This window comes from Notamacropus eugenii, chromosome 2, assembly GCF_028372415.1.
Source record: "Notamacropus eugenii isolate mMacEug1 chromosome 2, mMacEug1.pri_v2, whole genome shotgun sequence".
NCBI lineage: Eukaryota > Metazoa > Chordata > Mammalia > Diprotodontia > Macropodidae > Notamacropus > Notamacropus eugenii.
The window spans coordinates 40,145,615-40,162,097 of NC_092873.1; the positions used below are offsets into that span (position 1 = coordinate 40,145,615).

Below are 16,483 nucleotides of genomic sequence, written 5' to 3' on the forward strand. Positions count from 1 at the left end.
AGCTTGCTGCCCGTCTGATAGGTTGTTACCTCCCCTACCGCAGCCTCTGCACTCAAAGGCCACTCTCCGGGTGGTCCCAGATTCTGCTCTTCTCTCTTTCTGGCCCTGGTCAGCAGAGAAAATGCAGCTGCCCAACGGAGCTTGGGAAAGCTTCCTTGGAGGGACAGGGTTAGCAGGGGTAGATGGGAAGGGCTTAGGGAGGGAAGGAGGGAGGGTGTGGGCTTCAGCCTCTGCTCCAAGACACTGCCTCCGATGCTTCCCACTAGAGGTTCCAACAAGAGAAGCACCAGGCTGGACTCTGTCTAGGGGCAGGAGCCTGGTGAAAGAGAAACCAAGATCCCCTTGGTGTTACAATGACTAAGTCAAGCACCTAAGGTCAGAGCTAGTCAATCCTTCCAATGTTGGTTGAGTAGGGTTCAAGAACCCTTCCCAGGCAACGTCCAGCCTCTCCTGTGCCCTTTGACTGCTTGCTAAGATGAGATTCTGATAAGGTTTGCTGGCTTGGCTCTGAAGATGAGAAAGTCGGGTCTTACAAGCAGGACTTTGAAAAATGAGAGCCAGAGAACTCTACTAGTACTCTGGGGGAGCTGGGAAGCTAGATTGTCTTCTGCATGTGAATAGGAGCCCTCAAGCACTAAGCACCCTGCCCTCCCTCATGCCAACAATATGGACAAGACTCAGAGATCAGGAGATCTCAGGTCACAATCTGGAGGAGAGAGGAGATTCCAGACTGGGGATGTACCTGAAACTAACTCTGGTCGAGGGGCCTGGAGTGTCATACACAAACCTAGATCTAATCTGCCAATGATTCTTGTTATCCTGTCCTGGGGTTCCTTTCCCTACCCTTCGTTCCTCACACAGGCTCAGGTTGAGCACAGGAAAAAGGAAGACTTCATGTGAAAACCGTTCCCTCCTTGCAGAGCTCACGAACACTTGGGAGACCAGTGCCTACATGTTCTGCAATCACCAAGACCAGGTTAGAGTTAGTTACTGAGCCTCACTTGCTCAGCTCTCCTAGCAGATGAGGAAGTGCTAGGTTATGAAATGACACAGGCTTGACTAGGAAGGGTTTCCCAGGAGCCATTCACAGAAGGGAAGCCAGGAGGCTCGTGGGAAAGGGAAGAAGTAGGCAGCCTCATGTGGGTTATGACCTTTGCTTGAGATGGGGAGACTGTAGGGCATGGTGCGGTGACAAGAGTGTGCCACCTCAGAAGAGGGGAGGCCACTCACTGAAAAGAATTAGAAGCCATAGTGCTTACTGGTAACCTCAGTTCCTGGAGTCTCAGTTTCTTCATCTCTAAAAATGGGCAAGAGACCCCAGATCTGGAGCGAGAAGGGGCTCTGGGAGGTCCTGAAGTGAGGAGCAGAGAGACCCAAGTGATAAGGGTACAAAGGATTGAATCAGGCCTCTGACTGCCAGGTCAGTGCTCTCAACTGCCTGCTCGTATGGAAGCAAAGGATGTGATCCGGGGAAGTGCTCCCTGCAGACCCACAGCCATTTGTGAGATGTGCCTCGACCCCAACAAGGAACCCTGGGTCCAAGGGTCTTGGCTATTCTCCCTTGCTCCTTTGTCACAAATGGCCCTGGCTCACAATTCCCAGTTGACACGGGTTTCACTCCCTTCATGTTCCCTGCCCTACAGACCCTGGCCACTATCACAGGCCAAACAGCTGCTGGCTGGAGGGCGTCTGGCTCTGGCTCCCCAAAATCATCCACCTCTTTCCTCACAAGCATCCTCATGTCTTTAATTTTAGAGAATGAGACTCAACATGCAGGCAAGAAGGCCAAAAGTCCTCTGAATGCAGACCCCTCCAGGCACACAGTGGGCAGTGATGCTACCACACCCACAAGTAAGAAGCCTGGCAGCAGGATTCATATCCTTACACTGACCCCCACTACGTATGTACATGGTAGGCAATGTCACTTTACATGTGTATGGGCAAACATGATCTCACACGCACATGCCCATGCCCAGGGCAAGGCATCTCCCAGCAGGAATGTTTCGCATGTACACAGACATACAGTGTCTGTCTGTCTCACTCCATCTCACTCTGTCTCTTTCTATCTCTGTCTCTGAGGACCTGGAGTGAAATAAGGGCTACAGGAACAACCAAGGGCAAACAAACAAGAGGAGAATTCCTTAATCACATCAGGATGTTCAGGGAGGGAGGGAGGGCAGATGAGGTGGGGGAAGGGGAAGGAGGGGGCCAGCAGTGTGAGCTCTTCCTGTCCATGAGCTGGAGTTCAGGAGTGTGTAGCCTTGAGCTCCATGCCTATAAACTTGATCCTCACCCTGAACCCTGACACCCTCTCACCGTAGTCCCTTCCCTAAGCCTGCAGAGCTGTGCATTATTAAACCTTTTCCCCTTTTCCCTTTCAATACAGTATTAAAAAGCAGCATCTGGCACTCTTGGAGAGACCAAGGCATCGAGCAAGAGGGCCCGGCAGGCGCACCAGCAGAGTACACTCATGAGAAGTTGGCTGTGGGAGAGTCACCCATAGCTCAGAGAGGGAGCTGAGGCCTGGGGCAGAGGCTGGTCCCCAGGGAGCTCTTCCCTTGGCCATGGCCCACGCTTCCTGCACAGTACCTGATCTTCCAGTTGTTTTCCCTCTTGGCTTCCCATTTCCTTTCCCATGGTGTCTGGGACGGGCGCCACTGACACATATTTTCCACCCTTGAATGCCAGCAGAGGCTCTTCTTGTCCACAAAGGGCTTCCAGGAAATACTTCAGCACTGTGACCCTCTTGCAGTCGGCTGCAATAACCTACAGTGAAGGGGAGAGAAAGAAAAAAGCATTTGCTGAAAGAGAAGATGGGGAGGGGCTGGTTGTTGGCCAAGGAACTCATGAGAAACATGTCAAAGTGACTGAGTTAGGGAGGCTGTTGGGTGCATGTGCCCTGGGGACAAGGCCCGGGAGAGTCCTCACACTCTGAGAAATGGCCAATCTTCCTCTTCAGTGAGGAGGCCTTGGGCAAATCATCTTTACTGTTTCCTTGAGTCTTCTAACTTTTTAAAATCACATCTGAGGAAAAGGGAGTATGTTGGGAAACCATATGTAGGGGCGGGGGGAAGAAGGCATGAATAGGAACCCAAGCAGCCCTAACCCCTTGTTATAGGGGAGGGCAATGACATCATCAGTCTCAATGGAGGACCTCTTCTTGCCTCCCTTTCCTCCCCAATGACCTTTACTTTCCCCCTCTTGGCTGCAAATCACAGTGAACTCCTCTGGACGAGCTCAGGTAGGCAGACCCTGGGGTGACTGACCCAGCTTCTCAGGAGCTCACACTACCCCTCTCCCACGTGACTAGATCTGAACACAACCGAGTCCTTCAGGGAAGCTGGGGCTGATTTAGTTTAAATGAAATTCAATATCTCCAGTAATCATCACATTTATGAGACTTTCAGATGGAATTTCCATAGGCAGAATCTGGAATCCTTCCCCATTATGCCTACACATAAACACATACAAACACACCTTAACTTCCAAACTCATCTTTTTTCGGGGGAGGGGGGCACATATATCTCTTCTCTGGCCTTTGGCGACCTCATCTTCTTGCTGTCACACATGGAATCCTACACTCATCAATGGGGAGGGGAAATGCGCCATTCCCCCTGGAATAGTCATTTCCTGAACTCCCTCCCCATCTCTCCCTCCCTTTTCTGAATGCCCACAAACCTGACATGACCATCTCAAACATTTAACACAAGGTCACACAACCAGTGCTGGGTGAGGATTAGCTTTCTCCTGCTTCACTGTGTTGGATATTCAGCTCCAAAAAACAGACATCTGGCTCATTTGGAGAGGGACCGTGCTGGACATCCTATCAGTCAGCCGGTCAACAAGTATTTATTAAGAGCCTGCTACGTGTGAGGCACTGTGCTAAATGCTGAGTATACAAAGAAGAGGAAGAAAGAAAGAAATAAAAGGAAGAAGGAAAGAAAGAGAAGAGGAAGAGAGGGGAAAAGGAGGAAGGAAAGAAGGAAGAAAAAGAGGAAGAGATGGGAAAAGAGGGAGGAAAAAAGGAAGAGAGGAAGGAAGGATGGAAGAAATGAGGAAAGAAAGAGAAAGAAGAGAGAGGGAGGGAGGAATGGAAAAAGAAAGAAGAAAGCCCCCTGCTCTCAAGGAGCTCCCAGTGTCATGGGGGAGTCAACATGCAGACAACTACATATGAAGAAGATGTGCCCAGGATAGGCTGGGGGTCATCTCAGAGGGAAGATTAAGGAGGACTGACTGGGAAAGCTTCTTGTAGAAGGTGGGGTTTTGGCTGAGAAGTGAAGAAGGACAGGGAAGCTGGAAGGTGGAGATGAGGCATGAAGGGCAGCCAGAGAAAATGCTCCAAGTAGGAAGATGGGGTGTGGTGTCTGAGGAACACCAAGGAGGACAGTGGGATTGGGTCACAGAGTACGTGGAGGGGAGTGAGGGAGAAAAAAACTGATCAGAAAGGTAGAAAGGGGACAAGGGATGAAGGTGTGTGCGAGTGTGTCTGTGTGTGTCTGTGTGTGTGTGATGCATCAGTCACACCTGGGCTTTAGGAAGATCAGTTTGACAGCTGAGCAAAGGAAGGACTGGACTGGGAAGAGACTTCAGGTGATGAGGGCCTGCCCTAAGGTGGCTACAGTGTCAGAGGAGAGAAGGACGCTTCTATGAGAGATGTTACAATGGTAGAAATGATAGTACTTAACCAGTGATTGAATATGGGACTTAAGACGAACAGTCAGGTTGGGAACCTAGGCGACTGGGAGGATTCTGGTACTCTTAATAACAATGGGGAAGTGAGGAAGAGGGAAGGACATGTTGCACTGAAGATGTCTACAAAACCTTCAGTCTGAGGTGTTTACAAGGCAGTGGGAGGTTGGGAGAGAGGGTAGGGCTGGACAAAGAGATCTGAGCCATCTACAGAGAGATGCTCCCCTGGAACCATGGGAGCTGATGAGCTCACCAAGTCACAAGAATCTAGATGGAGAAGAGAAGAAGGCCCAGGACAGAGCCCTGGGGGATGCCTAGGGGGCAGTGGTGAGACAGGCAGGAGGAGAACCAGGAGACAGCAGTGTCAGAATTGGGATAAATCATGCAGAAATGACCTGTGCTCTTGAGGAGCTTATAATCCAACTCATACAACATGGAATGAGGCATAAATGAAGTAAAATACCCGCATTTAAAAAGTAGCCAATCACATCACATTTTAGCAGAGGGAGGTGTACTTAGTGTCTTTGTTGTTCTTACGGAAGGAAGGGGAGCTATTCTGAGCACAGGGCTTGGCTGTTCTTGTCTCTGTATTCACAGGACCTGCCAGAACTACCTGGCACAAGAATGAAGGCAAGGATGATGCAAGCCCTTATTAAGCACTTACTGTGTGCAGAGCTGGCGATATGAACAGAAAAGGCAGTTTGTGCCCCCAGGAGCTCAAGGGAAGAAAGGAGACAAGGAAGGTGACAGTTCCATGTCAGACAGATAGGTGCCCAGAAAAATGCTGTGGTCCGGCAGCTTTTTCTTTCATATCATTTCTACTGATAAAGCACATTAGTTTCTGATGCTGAATCATGTGACCGTGGTTTGGCACACAGTAGGAGCCTCACAAATTCCTGTGATTGACAGTGGATGGATTTCTTCTGAATGAAGAAGACCTGGAAGCTGTGCCTGTCAACACGGGCCTGGGTTACTCCCCCTCAACCTCTCCGGTCCACCTTCCTCCCTCGAAGGTCCCAGCCCTTGGGCGAGCCCTTAGGGCCCACCGTGCTGCAGATCAGGGCCAGGCGAGGTGGGTCCTGCCGCATGTACCCAGGCGTGTGACCAGGCGTGTGACGAGGAGGCCAGAAATACAGAAGCAGAGGCTCTGAGCCCTCAAGCCCAGAGCTGAAATGAGTAATCGCCTGGCAGCGGCACGCACGGTGGCCTCCCTGCACCCCCGGCCGCTCACTCGCAGAGGAAGCTTCTGCGTTTCCCCAAGATTGCCAGTTTCCTCTCTGTGGTCTAATTTTAACCACCTTGTCGTTACAGTGTGTGTCAGCTGCCTGACCCCATCATGACCTCTGACCTTCTGCCCTTGCTCCTGCGAGGAGGAGGAGAAGGATTATGTAATGGGTCATCAAGGGCAGCCTCGGCAGGCAGGGGCCACAGGGGTCCTCGTCAGGGACACCTGGCTCTACTCTACAGAGCTCCTGGGGGTCCACACCTGCAGGTGGGCATCAGCCTTAGAGCCGGGCTGGGGAGGGAAGTTCCCTTCTCTGATGTCATGATGCCAGTAGGCCAACATCAATGGGAGCAAGTCTTCTCTCCTCCAGGGGGTCTCCCAGTTTCCATCGAACTGTAGAGGATCTGATTTGTGAGGGGCTCCAGGAAGAAAGGGCCATGCCCAGTTGCGGGGGAGGGAGGAGAGCAGCTGTCTGCCTGGCCCAGACAACAGCCAAGGATGCTTGTGGACAGAGAGGAAAACCGGGGTTCTAGTGTGGCCACAATCCATACTGGTTGTGATTCTGACCCCCGGCAATTCTGTGAAACTGGTCTGTATTTAACAAGGGAGTTTTCTCACCAAAGAAAGGTGCCCCTATCCTCCTCTCTCATCCAGCCTGGAAGCACTGAGAAAGGGTCAGAAGGGAGAGTGAGGAGTCAGAGGAGACCTAGGTTTGACCCTTAGCTGGAATACTCAGGAGTTATGTGACCATGAACAGGTCACAATTTTCTTAAACCTTGGTTTCCTCATCTATAAAATGGTTCTCCCCCCGACCTGGGAGTACTTCTTGCATTTCCTATCTTCCAGGGCTGCTGCTCAGGAAGCACTTTGCCAGTCTTACAGCATTTATGGAATAATCCCTTTGCTGGCAGATGACCTAACTTGCCTTGAGAATCAGGCTACCTGGACAAGGCCCAGCAGGAGCAGGAACTTGAGCTCCTCATCCTAAGGGAGTCCATGGATGCTGGGATGTCTGGGGACAGGTCATCAATGAGTAAAACCACAGCGGTCTCAGAGAGAACAGTTTCACCAGCAGGACAGTGAGGATGCCCTTCAGAGCACATGCACAAAAAAGCAAATTCCTGGAGATTCCCCATTAGGACAGGAAAGACTTCCTGGCAGAGGAGGGGTTAAAGTCAGCCTGCCTGCTGGGGAGGAAGGAGTCCAGATGAAGCCTATGACATAATCCCCACAATCACTCTGTTCATGAGCACATTTTTCCATCCTCTATCAATGAAAAACAGAGAGATCTGCAACTGGTATGCACAGCGAAGGCGCAGGCAGCTCCAGCTCCAGGACATGGAACCTACGAGGCAGGGACTCCTGGGTCTGGGCTCACAGCCTGAGCAGAGGCTTTTGTAGCTAGGGGAGGGACAAAGGCTGGCAGGGCTGAGACAGTGCTTCCTGTGTGCAGGAATCTAAAGGGAAAATCCATATGGTCCTTACTGACCCAAAGGGGCACTTGTGGGGCACTGTATAGCTGGAGAAATGATATATATAATGGCATATAAATGATCTCACTGCAACTTTACAGCACCCCTCTGAGGAGGGGATCTTGGGTGTTAGACCCATTTTACAGTTGGGTAAACTGAGGTGCCAGAGAGGAAGTTATCAGTGCCTCACAGTTGTACAACTAGTATCAGGCAGGATAGAGCCACAGATATTCCTGACTCCAAACCTACCCTTCAAGTCATGTTGCTAGGGTGCTTTTCCCACAAAGTACATGAATTTTGTGCCAGCTATTTCTGCCACCATGGAGTTATCTTCATTTACTTTGGGGTTTGGTTCTGTGTCCTGGAGGGTTCCATTTGCTGTAAAATAGATTTCTGTATAAGGAGGGGCACTACCTTAGAAAAGGCCAGGCAGGGCAAGGTCCCACTACGTGCATGTAGGTGAGCAGTTGTTTCATGGATTCAATCAATGAAACACTTGGCTATCCAGCCCTGGGTTAGGTGGCAAACCTGACTCAGTACACACACACACAGACACTCAGTACACACACTCAGTACACACACACAGACACACTCAGTACACACACAGTACACACACTCAGTACACACACACAGACACACTCAGTACACACACTCAGTACACACACACACGCACATGCACACAGACACAGTACACACTCAGTACACACACACAGACACACTCAGTACACACACACACACGCACACACACGCACGCACACACACACCCGGGCAGAGGAATGGAGCTGGAGGTTGCTCACTATAGGTGAGCGTGAGGGGACTCTGCCCAACAGGACAGACTGCATCGGCTCCTGTGGGGAATGGGGCGTGGGGAAGACATGAGAGAATTCTCATCTGTCAGATGAAGCGCAGGGATCATAGAGGCCAAGCAGATGTTCTGAAGGGTCTGCTAGGGATACCTTGGGATAAACTTCCATGAGCTTTTCAGTGCTCCCCCTGGGATGCTCAGGCCCAGTGAGGGCTCTGCAGAAGGGCGGCTGTTGGTGAACTGAGGAGCCGGCCTGCTGGGTGTCCAGCACGACTCAACAACAGAAAAGTTGCTACGTGGCTGCCCCTCCTCTCTGCGTCAGGGCTCTGGAACAGAGAGGGTACCAACAGTGCCCCCTCCTGAAGATCCTGCTCCCACCCAAAGCGGATCTTCTAGTCTTTGCTGAGAGGAATAGCGGGGGTGGGGGCCGAGGCAGTACAACACAGAGGAGTTCAGAGAAAGAGAATTCCCATTTCCCTGCAGACAACGCCTGGGGCAGCAAGTTCAGGCCATCAGAGGAAGTGAAACTTTGGTCTGTGGGACTCTCTTTATCAGCCAGACCAGGCACACACGCAAGCAGCCAATCAGAAAGAAAAACTGAAAGTGAGATGTGGTGAGGCGAGACAATGGCCCGCCCCCAGCCAGGCTGCTTTCCTCCGAGGGATCAGTGATGTGAAGTCTTCCCAAAGGAAGAATCAAGGGCTGGAATGCAGAGAGGCATGGATGAACCAAAGGGAACAGACCTGAGGCCAAGCTAGAGGAAAGAGGAGAGCAGGCAGGTCAGTTTACTCAGTTTTTGAGAAGGATGTGAAAGGAGGAATAAACACTGTCCTTGGAAATCAGTGGCTATCCACAGGTACTTGTGTACTTAGCAGTACTCAGGCGGTGCAGAGGCAACTGGTGAAACAGTAGAGAGAACTGGACTTGCAGTCAGGAAGACCCCAGTTCAAATCCAGCCTCAGATACTAGCTGGGGAATCCTAAGCAAGTTACATAACCTCTGCTTGCCTCAGTTTCCTCAACTGCAAAATGAGGATAATAGCAGAACTACCCTCTAGGGCTGTTGGGAAGATCAAATGAGACAATTATGTGTAGAGAGTGCTGAGCACAGGGCCTGCACACAGGGGGCACTACATAAATGCTCCTTCTCTCAAGTAACACCACAGGCTCCATTAGGGACAGAGGGGAGGTCCACGCTGCCAGTGCCTTCCATGCCTGGGAGAGAGTCCACGGCATCAAAACCTCCTATCCCAGAAGCCCTGGGGCTTGGCCCTTCCATGAAGTGGCCCCTTTCCGCTGAGCTGGCTGACCTCTCTGGTAACTAGGCAACAATTCCAGTTTTGTGCCACGCTGCTCTGCTCCACAACCTGTTCTTGTGGAAGTGACAGAGCCAGAGAGGGAAAGGAAGCCCCAGCGGGCACTGGAACTGCAGGGGGTCCCACATTTAAGCAGGTCCTTTCGGTCAGCACTGAAAGGGTCAACCTTGATTTTGCTCCTCTGGCTAAGGGGAAAGTCGCAGTGATTTTCCCCCACAAACAGCAGAGTTTACAGGTCGCCATTCTTGTTTCTTGTTCTAAGTAGAGCCAATTATTCTCACATTTGTTGAAACCTTCAATCAAAATTTACTGCTTGTTAATTTTACAGAATATCCTCAGAGCAAATAAGAGGAAAGTGAAGTCTTGTTGTAGCTCTTAAGCAGCCTCAGACCAGCTGACAGCCCCCAAGCCAAGGCTGGTAAAACATGGGCCGCCTGGCCTGGCTTCTAAAGCACCAATTAGCAATGGGTTAATTATCATCTTTAACCAGCCAAGCCCACAGCACTGGTTCAGCTTAATGTGTTTTCTTACACTAGGAGCCATGCATTTCTAAGGCTCACACTTTGCAGATGAGAGCAGAAGGCGCCGCCCTGTGCTGGTCATGGGTGGGTCGGCTGGAACAAGAGGCTGCCAATGAAATGTTAGACTCCAAAAGTCAGGGAATCCTCTGGGGTTGGGAGGATGAAGGAAATGGGTTACTCCTCTGTGTGGATCCGCATTCCAGGGGAAGAGGCTTCCCAACAAGGAGCAGACAGCTGGGGGCAGAAGCAATGTGAGGTCACTGCGCTGGTGGAAGCCCTGGCTAAAGGTGGGAGATGGAACCTGCCAAAGGGGCATCCTTGGGTCTGATCTGAAACAGAACAAAACTTGGGTAGAACTAAGCCTGGGGGGGAGCTGGGAGGAGAGCTAAGTACCAAAAACAGACCAGACAGAACAAGAAGAGCAAAGTGAATAAAAGGGGACGTTCCCAGCACCAGGGACGCACCCTCAACATTTCCAGGGCCAGCGTCCACCAGGCAAGCTTAGGGAGACGCACCCTGTTTCAGCGATCCCTTGACTGTGATCAGCAGCTGAGCACAGGCTGTCCTAGGCCAATCCTATTCCCCTAAAGGATCAGCCACTCCCAGCTACCACACTCAACACTCCAAGATATGTGGCAGTTGCTCTAGCCTGGAATAGCCAATCGGGGCAGAGAAATCTTAACTTTAAATCGTGCATGGAGCAGTCAGGCGTCTGTATGCTCTCAGGCTCAACGGATGTGTTCTTCTCTGGGGAAATCAGTATGGGACTCAAGCCCCCACTCCTGGGATGCGTTTTTGGAGCTGCCATTGCATGCTCTTTTCCTCCATCATAAACTCTTTCATCTGTCTCCTTTCCACCAAGAAGGCAGGAGAAAAGGGAGAGAGTTGGGTGGGCCAAGGTTCAATTTCAATGGAGACTCACAGGAGATTACTTACAAAAGGCACCTGCATTTGGTTACCAGGAAAGAATCCACAGTTAAGACTGGATTCAAAGCAAATGAGAGGGAATGCATTCCAGTCAGGGCTCAGGCGGTAACGTGGAGTGGGGCTGGGGTGCCAGAGAGGCCATGGTCCTGCCTCCCTCACAGCCCTCAGCTCCAGAGCTCCTCCAACTACTGTTGCATGGCCAGCCAGAGAGGTAGGAAGGCATGGCATTGGCTTAGAGCCTAGGGCTGTGGGGGAGAGGAGGCACTGAGTTGCTCATCTGGCTGCCACAGCTGCTGAAGCATTCATTTCAGCCTCTGATGCTCAAGGCATACTGCTAAGCAGGCATCACAGACAGTGAGTTCAAGGCCCTTTGCCAGCTCTCCCCAAGTCTTGGTCTCGAAAAAGATAACCATTCTGAGCTCCATTAATTCTCCTCCTGCAAAGTGACGGATACACATCCTGGAGTGTTTCAGGCAAGTTTTGTAGGACATTACCTGCACAATGGAGTTGCTATTGAAAATCGAGACAGAAATGAAATCCTTTGCCTCAATATCACCACCTCTCTGGTTCCTTAAAAATGGGGAAACTGTGCCAAATGTATCCTCAAAAAAGAATCTGTAATATATTGTCACCAAGGATGAGCAAATCTCTAACACTGAATTTTCCACCCACCTGAAATTTCTGGTCTTGAAAATTCTAAATAAAGCCAGACAGGAGACTGGTGCCTCCCAGGGCAGTGGTTGTGGGTTTTAGCTTGGCTCCCCTCATTTGCCCACAAATGGAAAGCAGGTCTCTTGGAAAGCTGTGAGCTCTCTCAGGCTCCGTCACTAAGGTGCCCTCCCAGCAGCTGGCATACTGTCGACGATAGGCTGCACACAGCTTGGGCTATAGGCCAATAATGCTGCCCCTACAGAGCTGTAAATGTTGCTACCCACACTGGCAGGAAAGCTGTGCTCTGAAGCCCTGGGAGGGGCACCCAGCTGGCACTGCCCTCACAAAACATTCAGGTTTAGCTTGACTGAGCTGGTCTGAAACCTGGGACACAGAAGCAAGGTTTCTCACTAACTAAACCAGCAGGGGAGGCTACAAGCTCAGCCCCTGGGGATAAACACCCTAAGTCTGCCTTAATCTGCAGACTCCCACACAGAGGCTCACTGTTTACTACCATCCTGCTAGCAGGTGCCAGGAGTGGAGCACAGAATCTCAGAGGCTCTAATCATTTCAAGTCATGATGCCCTCTGTCCTCCAGAGATCCTAAGCTTATGGTCCAGGTTTTTTTTTTAAATGAATACTGTCCTAGTTGTGGTCATTTGGTGTGAGACCTTTCTCCCTGGCACATTCCTATTTGTATTGTGGACCATAAACATAGAGAGAATCCCAGGGATGGAGGACATGGGGAGAGAGTTCAACAAGGGCAGTTTTTCTAGGGGTTCCTCAGCAGATCCCAAGACACTTACCTCCACAGCAGACTCGAAAACCTCCAGGAGTTATGGATAGGTAAGCTATGCCTTCTGTAGAGCCCCATACCAGACTCGAGGGGCATGGTACTGGGGAGGGCCACATCAGAGAACGGCCTTGTTCCCATTGCACAGACAAACTAAAGCAAGGACCTTGTCCATAAATACCGTCTGGACCAAATCACTGTACTGCTCGGAGCAAACACAGTTGTCCACTGGCTAGTGGGTAAACTCTATCCACCACCGCTCCTTAGAGGAGACCCTCGTTCCCTGCTCCTCTCCAGCAAATGTGGCAGCCGCACAGGCACACAGCGTCATTGATGCATACTTGCTCATTTCTACTTCTGGGCCACCTAGAGGAGGGGTCTTAACTTTCAGTCAGCGAATGTAACAATATTGGTTTTTTCCCCAATAACTATTTCAATATAACTGGGTTCCTTTCTAATGCTAATAATAAACCTTATTCTGAGCAGGTGTCAGTATATCCCTGGGCCCCTTCATCATGACTGCTTGCTAGCAGAGGGGGTCAACCAAAGAGGAGATGACCCCCTTACTTGAGAGGGACTCTCCTGATCAATTGCTCTATGTTCACCAACTCCTTTAAACCTTGCTCAAAGTGGTGGACTTGGGAGGTGGAAACTGATTTTTCTGGACGTGGTCAAAGCAGCAATTTGTTTTACTAGAGTTTTTGTTTGTGCTGGCTCACCTGGGCTGGGCTACCTCTTTTGAACAGCCTGACATGGCAGACATCTAGAAGGCATGTACTTCTTTCCCTGTAACAATCACCATGTTTCTGGTCCAAAGCTCAAGCAGGGTCCGGTGTCAGACCATGTTCCCCACAGTGGGTGTCAGACTTAGTGAGGTTAATAGGAACTTCAAGCACATACTACCACTCCTAGCAGTCTGTTGCAGGAGGGAGAGAAGGTGGTTTTTCATTAATTGAAAAAAATAAAATTTTAAAAATCAAATAAATCTTGGCCAAGAACTGTCTCTTACAGGAGGCCTTCCTTATTTAATCTTGACCTGCTTTAATTATTTTGCACCTTCCTTTCATTTTTAGTGATGTTGCTGGCTCTCTAGTAACCTGCTCTGAACTCACATGGCCTATATTGTTATACAAATGGATCAAAGACAAGATGATGTAGGTGGTTCCAGGGCCATGGATTGGGTCTTATCTAAAATTGCTCTCACTCAAATCTATTAACAGTGCTCAGTACAGAGTAGGCACTTGATAAATATTTGCTGAATGTTAATGAAAGGATTTGGAATTATGCAAAGAAAGTGACTGAGAAGCCTGTACTCCTTAGGATGGAGATTCTACTAAAGGAAGTCGGAAACAAAACCAGCCCAGCAGCTCCCAAGTGTTGTAGCAGTGAACAGGAAACATAGTTTCCACAAACTCATTGGGGAAGGGTTCAACAAACCTGCAGTATGGGAGTGTGATGGATATGACAAGTGTGATGCACTTTAGAAAAAGGAGGGCTGAGGGAGAGCAGGCCAATAATACACACAGTCATCACAACCGTGACAAAATAATAGCAATAATAACAATAAACGGATGTGGCCCCGCTACTGCTTGGCAAAGGTAGGGAATGATGGATGTGAGACTGCATGTAATGGCACACTATGTATATGGGTGTACATGTGTATATTTGTACACACTCCACCACACCCCCACATACATATGCATGGATAAATGTATGTGTGTGTACATGATAGTGTTAAATTTTTCTTTGTACTTTTATTATTCTTGATTAATTTTTGATAACTAATTTGCATTTGTTTATTCATTTGTACTTAAAAACAGCGCTTTAATGAGTATTTACTTTGGTGGCCTCCACCTTCTCAAGGGCAGGAACCATATTTTTAGAATTACTTTTGCTATGTCTTCACATCATCCACTATCAGGCACTGTATACAGCGAGCGCTTTAAAAATGTGGCTGGCTGGCCATAAAAAGTATTTAGTTACAGGGCCTCGATGTTAAAGGTCATGACCATAACAAAATGAAGAGAAGCAAAACAGGTGCCCTACGTCCCAAACAGGTCAGTGATTAAACATGTATATCAGAACATTTATAGAGGTGCTTTTTAGGGGAGCAAAGAAATAGAAACAAAGCAGACACCTATCACCTGGGGAGCAGCTGAACCAACTGCGGTACCACGAGTGTGACGGAATATGTCTTTCCTGTAAGAAGTAACGAGTATGATCAATATAAAAAAGCATGGGATGGTGTCTATGAACTGATACGACGTAAAGTAAGCAGAATCCAGAAAACAATACACAAAATAACAACAGCATTGTAAACAGAAAAGCAACAGTAACAAAACACCTGAAACGGGATGCTCTGAGATAATGCCGCGGCTTTAGCCCAGAGCAGCGAGAGAAGCACGCTTTAAAGAGATGGGGACTACTGCTGTGGAACATTACATCACAATACTGAACGGGGTCTTCTTAAACATCTTGATCCTCTTCTAAGTTCTTTGTTATGAGGGGACAGCTCATGGCTTTCTTGGAGAGGAAGGGAGGGGGAATGCGTTGGGAAATTTAGGTGATATAAAAACAAAAGGTATCAATAGAAAGTTTTGGGTTTTTTTTGAAAGAAAAGTATCTACCACTCTTTTTGAAGGTTGTTGCTCTCAGCTTTGCATTCTGCTCTGCTCTGCCCCAAATGCCCAGCACTTCAGTCCAGGTAACAGTGGGTGCTCTCCTTTGGCTAACCACCATATTTGTGGCTTACGAGCCTATCTCTGGACACACCTGAAACTCTCCTCAGAAAAAACTTTCTCTGGGCAGTTACCCAGAGGGAATACCTAAGTACTTCCCATGAACTGCTGGTGGAAAAGGGAAGAAGACCGTGTACTTCAAAGCATCAAAGATACATAGGATCAAAGATGAGAAAAACTATCCAGGAGGAGAGAAAGCAAAACTGTGTCTCCACAGGGCACAAATGTCCTGGGCTCAAGGTGGCCATGTTATGCTGAATCATGAAGGACTTAAGATCCCTAAAATCATGACTTCTATCACCAATGACTCAACGTTAACAAAAAGATGTCCCCTTGTAAAATACCAACTAGAGTACATACTGTTTTGTCTTTCTGAAAGTTTTGAGCCTGGGAAAGGGGTGCTTTCAACTTTGACTCATTCACTCATAAAGCTTTACCTACAAGATCAGCCAATATTACTGGGGAAAGCTGCTAGCCCTGGCTGGTCATACTTTCTGGGCCTTCTAAGTACCTCACCATTACTGACCAACTGCTGATCAGATCTGTGTTTCATAACAGACTCTGGGCAGCCATTTTGGAAGCAAGAGAGGGAACAAAGCATCGACACTTGGCTAGATGCTGGAGCAAGTCCCTCCAGAAGAAACAGGGCCAGGAGTTAGTCAGCCCTGTCATTTTTTGTTGGTTGAAGATTTAGCATTTGATCTAGTGAGGGGCTGGGAGACAATCCCTGATGGAAAAATACAGTATAGGTTCTCTTCACATGATAATACACTCAGGATAACTTGGAGGGTTTTATGGAATCATTAGCACAGAGCTCCCCATCTGGCCACAGAAGCAGGAGACAGAAGCAGTGGACCAGGTTATACAGCTCCAGAGAGGAAAATTTTTGATGGTGTCCAAACTGAGTTTTTGGCTTTCCGAGCGGCTTGGAAAGACTCGTCCTGATGTTTTAATCACCTGTTTAGTGTTCTGAAGAATCTTGTCGGCTTCCCTGCCCAGCTTGTTTCCAGCAAATAGAAGGGATTGAAGAGCAGAGTTGCTGGCTCTGGTTCCTACCTTGTTGCTAGGATAGATTTGTTTCTTTTTTGTTGCCAGGTCATCAATTCCAGCCCATCTCTATCCTGCCTCCAGGCCAATGCATGGTTATAAGCCATGCCTATCACTTGGGTCCCAGGGATCAGAAGCCAAAGTGGGCATTACAGATCTGGAAGAGCTGGAGATGAAGACTTTTGGACAACAGTGACAAGATACTGTGTACACCTTTTTGCCTGCTGAAGTCATAAATTCTTGTAATCTTATTTCTGGCTAATTGCCTTAGGCAACAGGAACCACAAAATAAGTAGGGGA

At 49.1% G+C, this 16,483-nt stretch overlaps 1 protein-coding gene across 3 annotated transcripts in view; it reads right to left on the reverse strand.

The window, feature by feature from the left end:
- The window catches only part of SMG6 (SMG6 nonsense mediated mRNA decay factor), a 173,194-nt gene that overhangs the window by 14,748 nt on the left and 141,963 nt on the right, over positions 1 to 16,483 (reverse strand). For all 3 annotated transcript variants that reach the window (XM_072639963.1, XM_072639961.1, XM_072639962.1), the window contains exon 14: positions 2,590 to 2,766. In XM_072639963.1, coding sequence (XP_072496064.1) covers positions 2,590 to 2,766 — 177 coding nt within the window. The remainder of the gene's footprint in view (positions 1 to 2,589; positions 2,767 to 16,483) is intronic.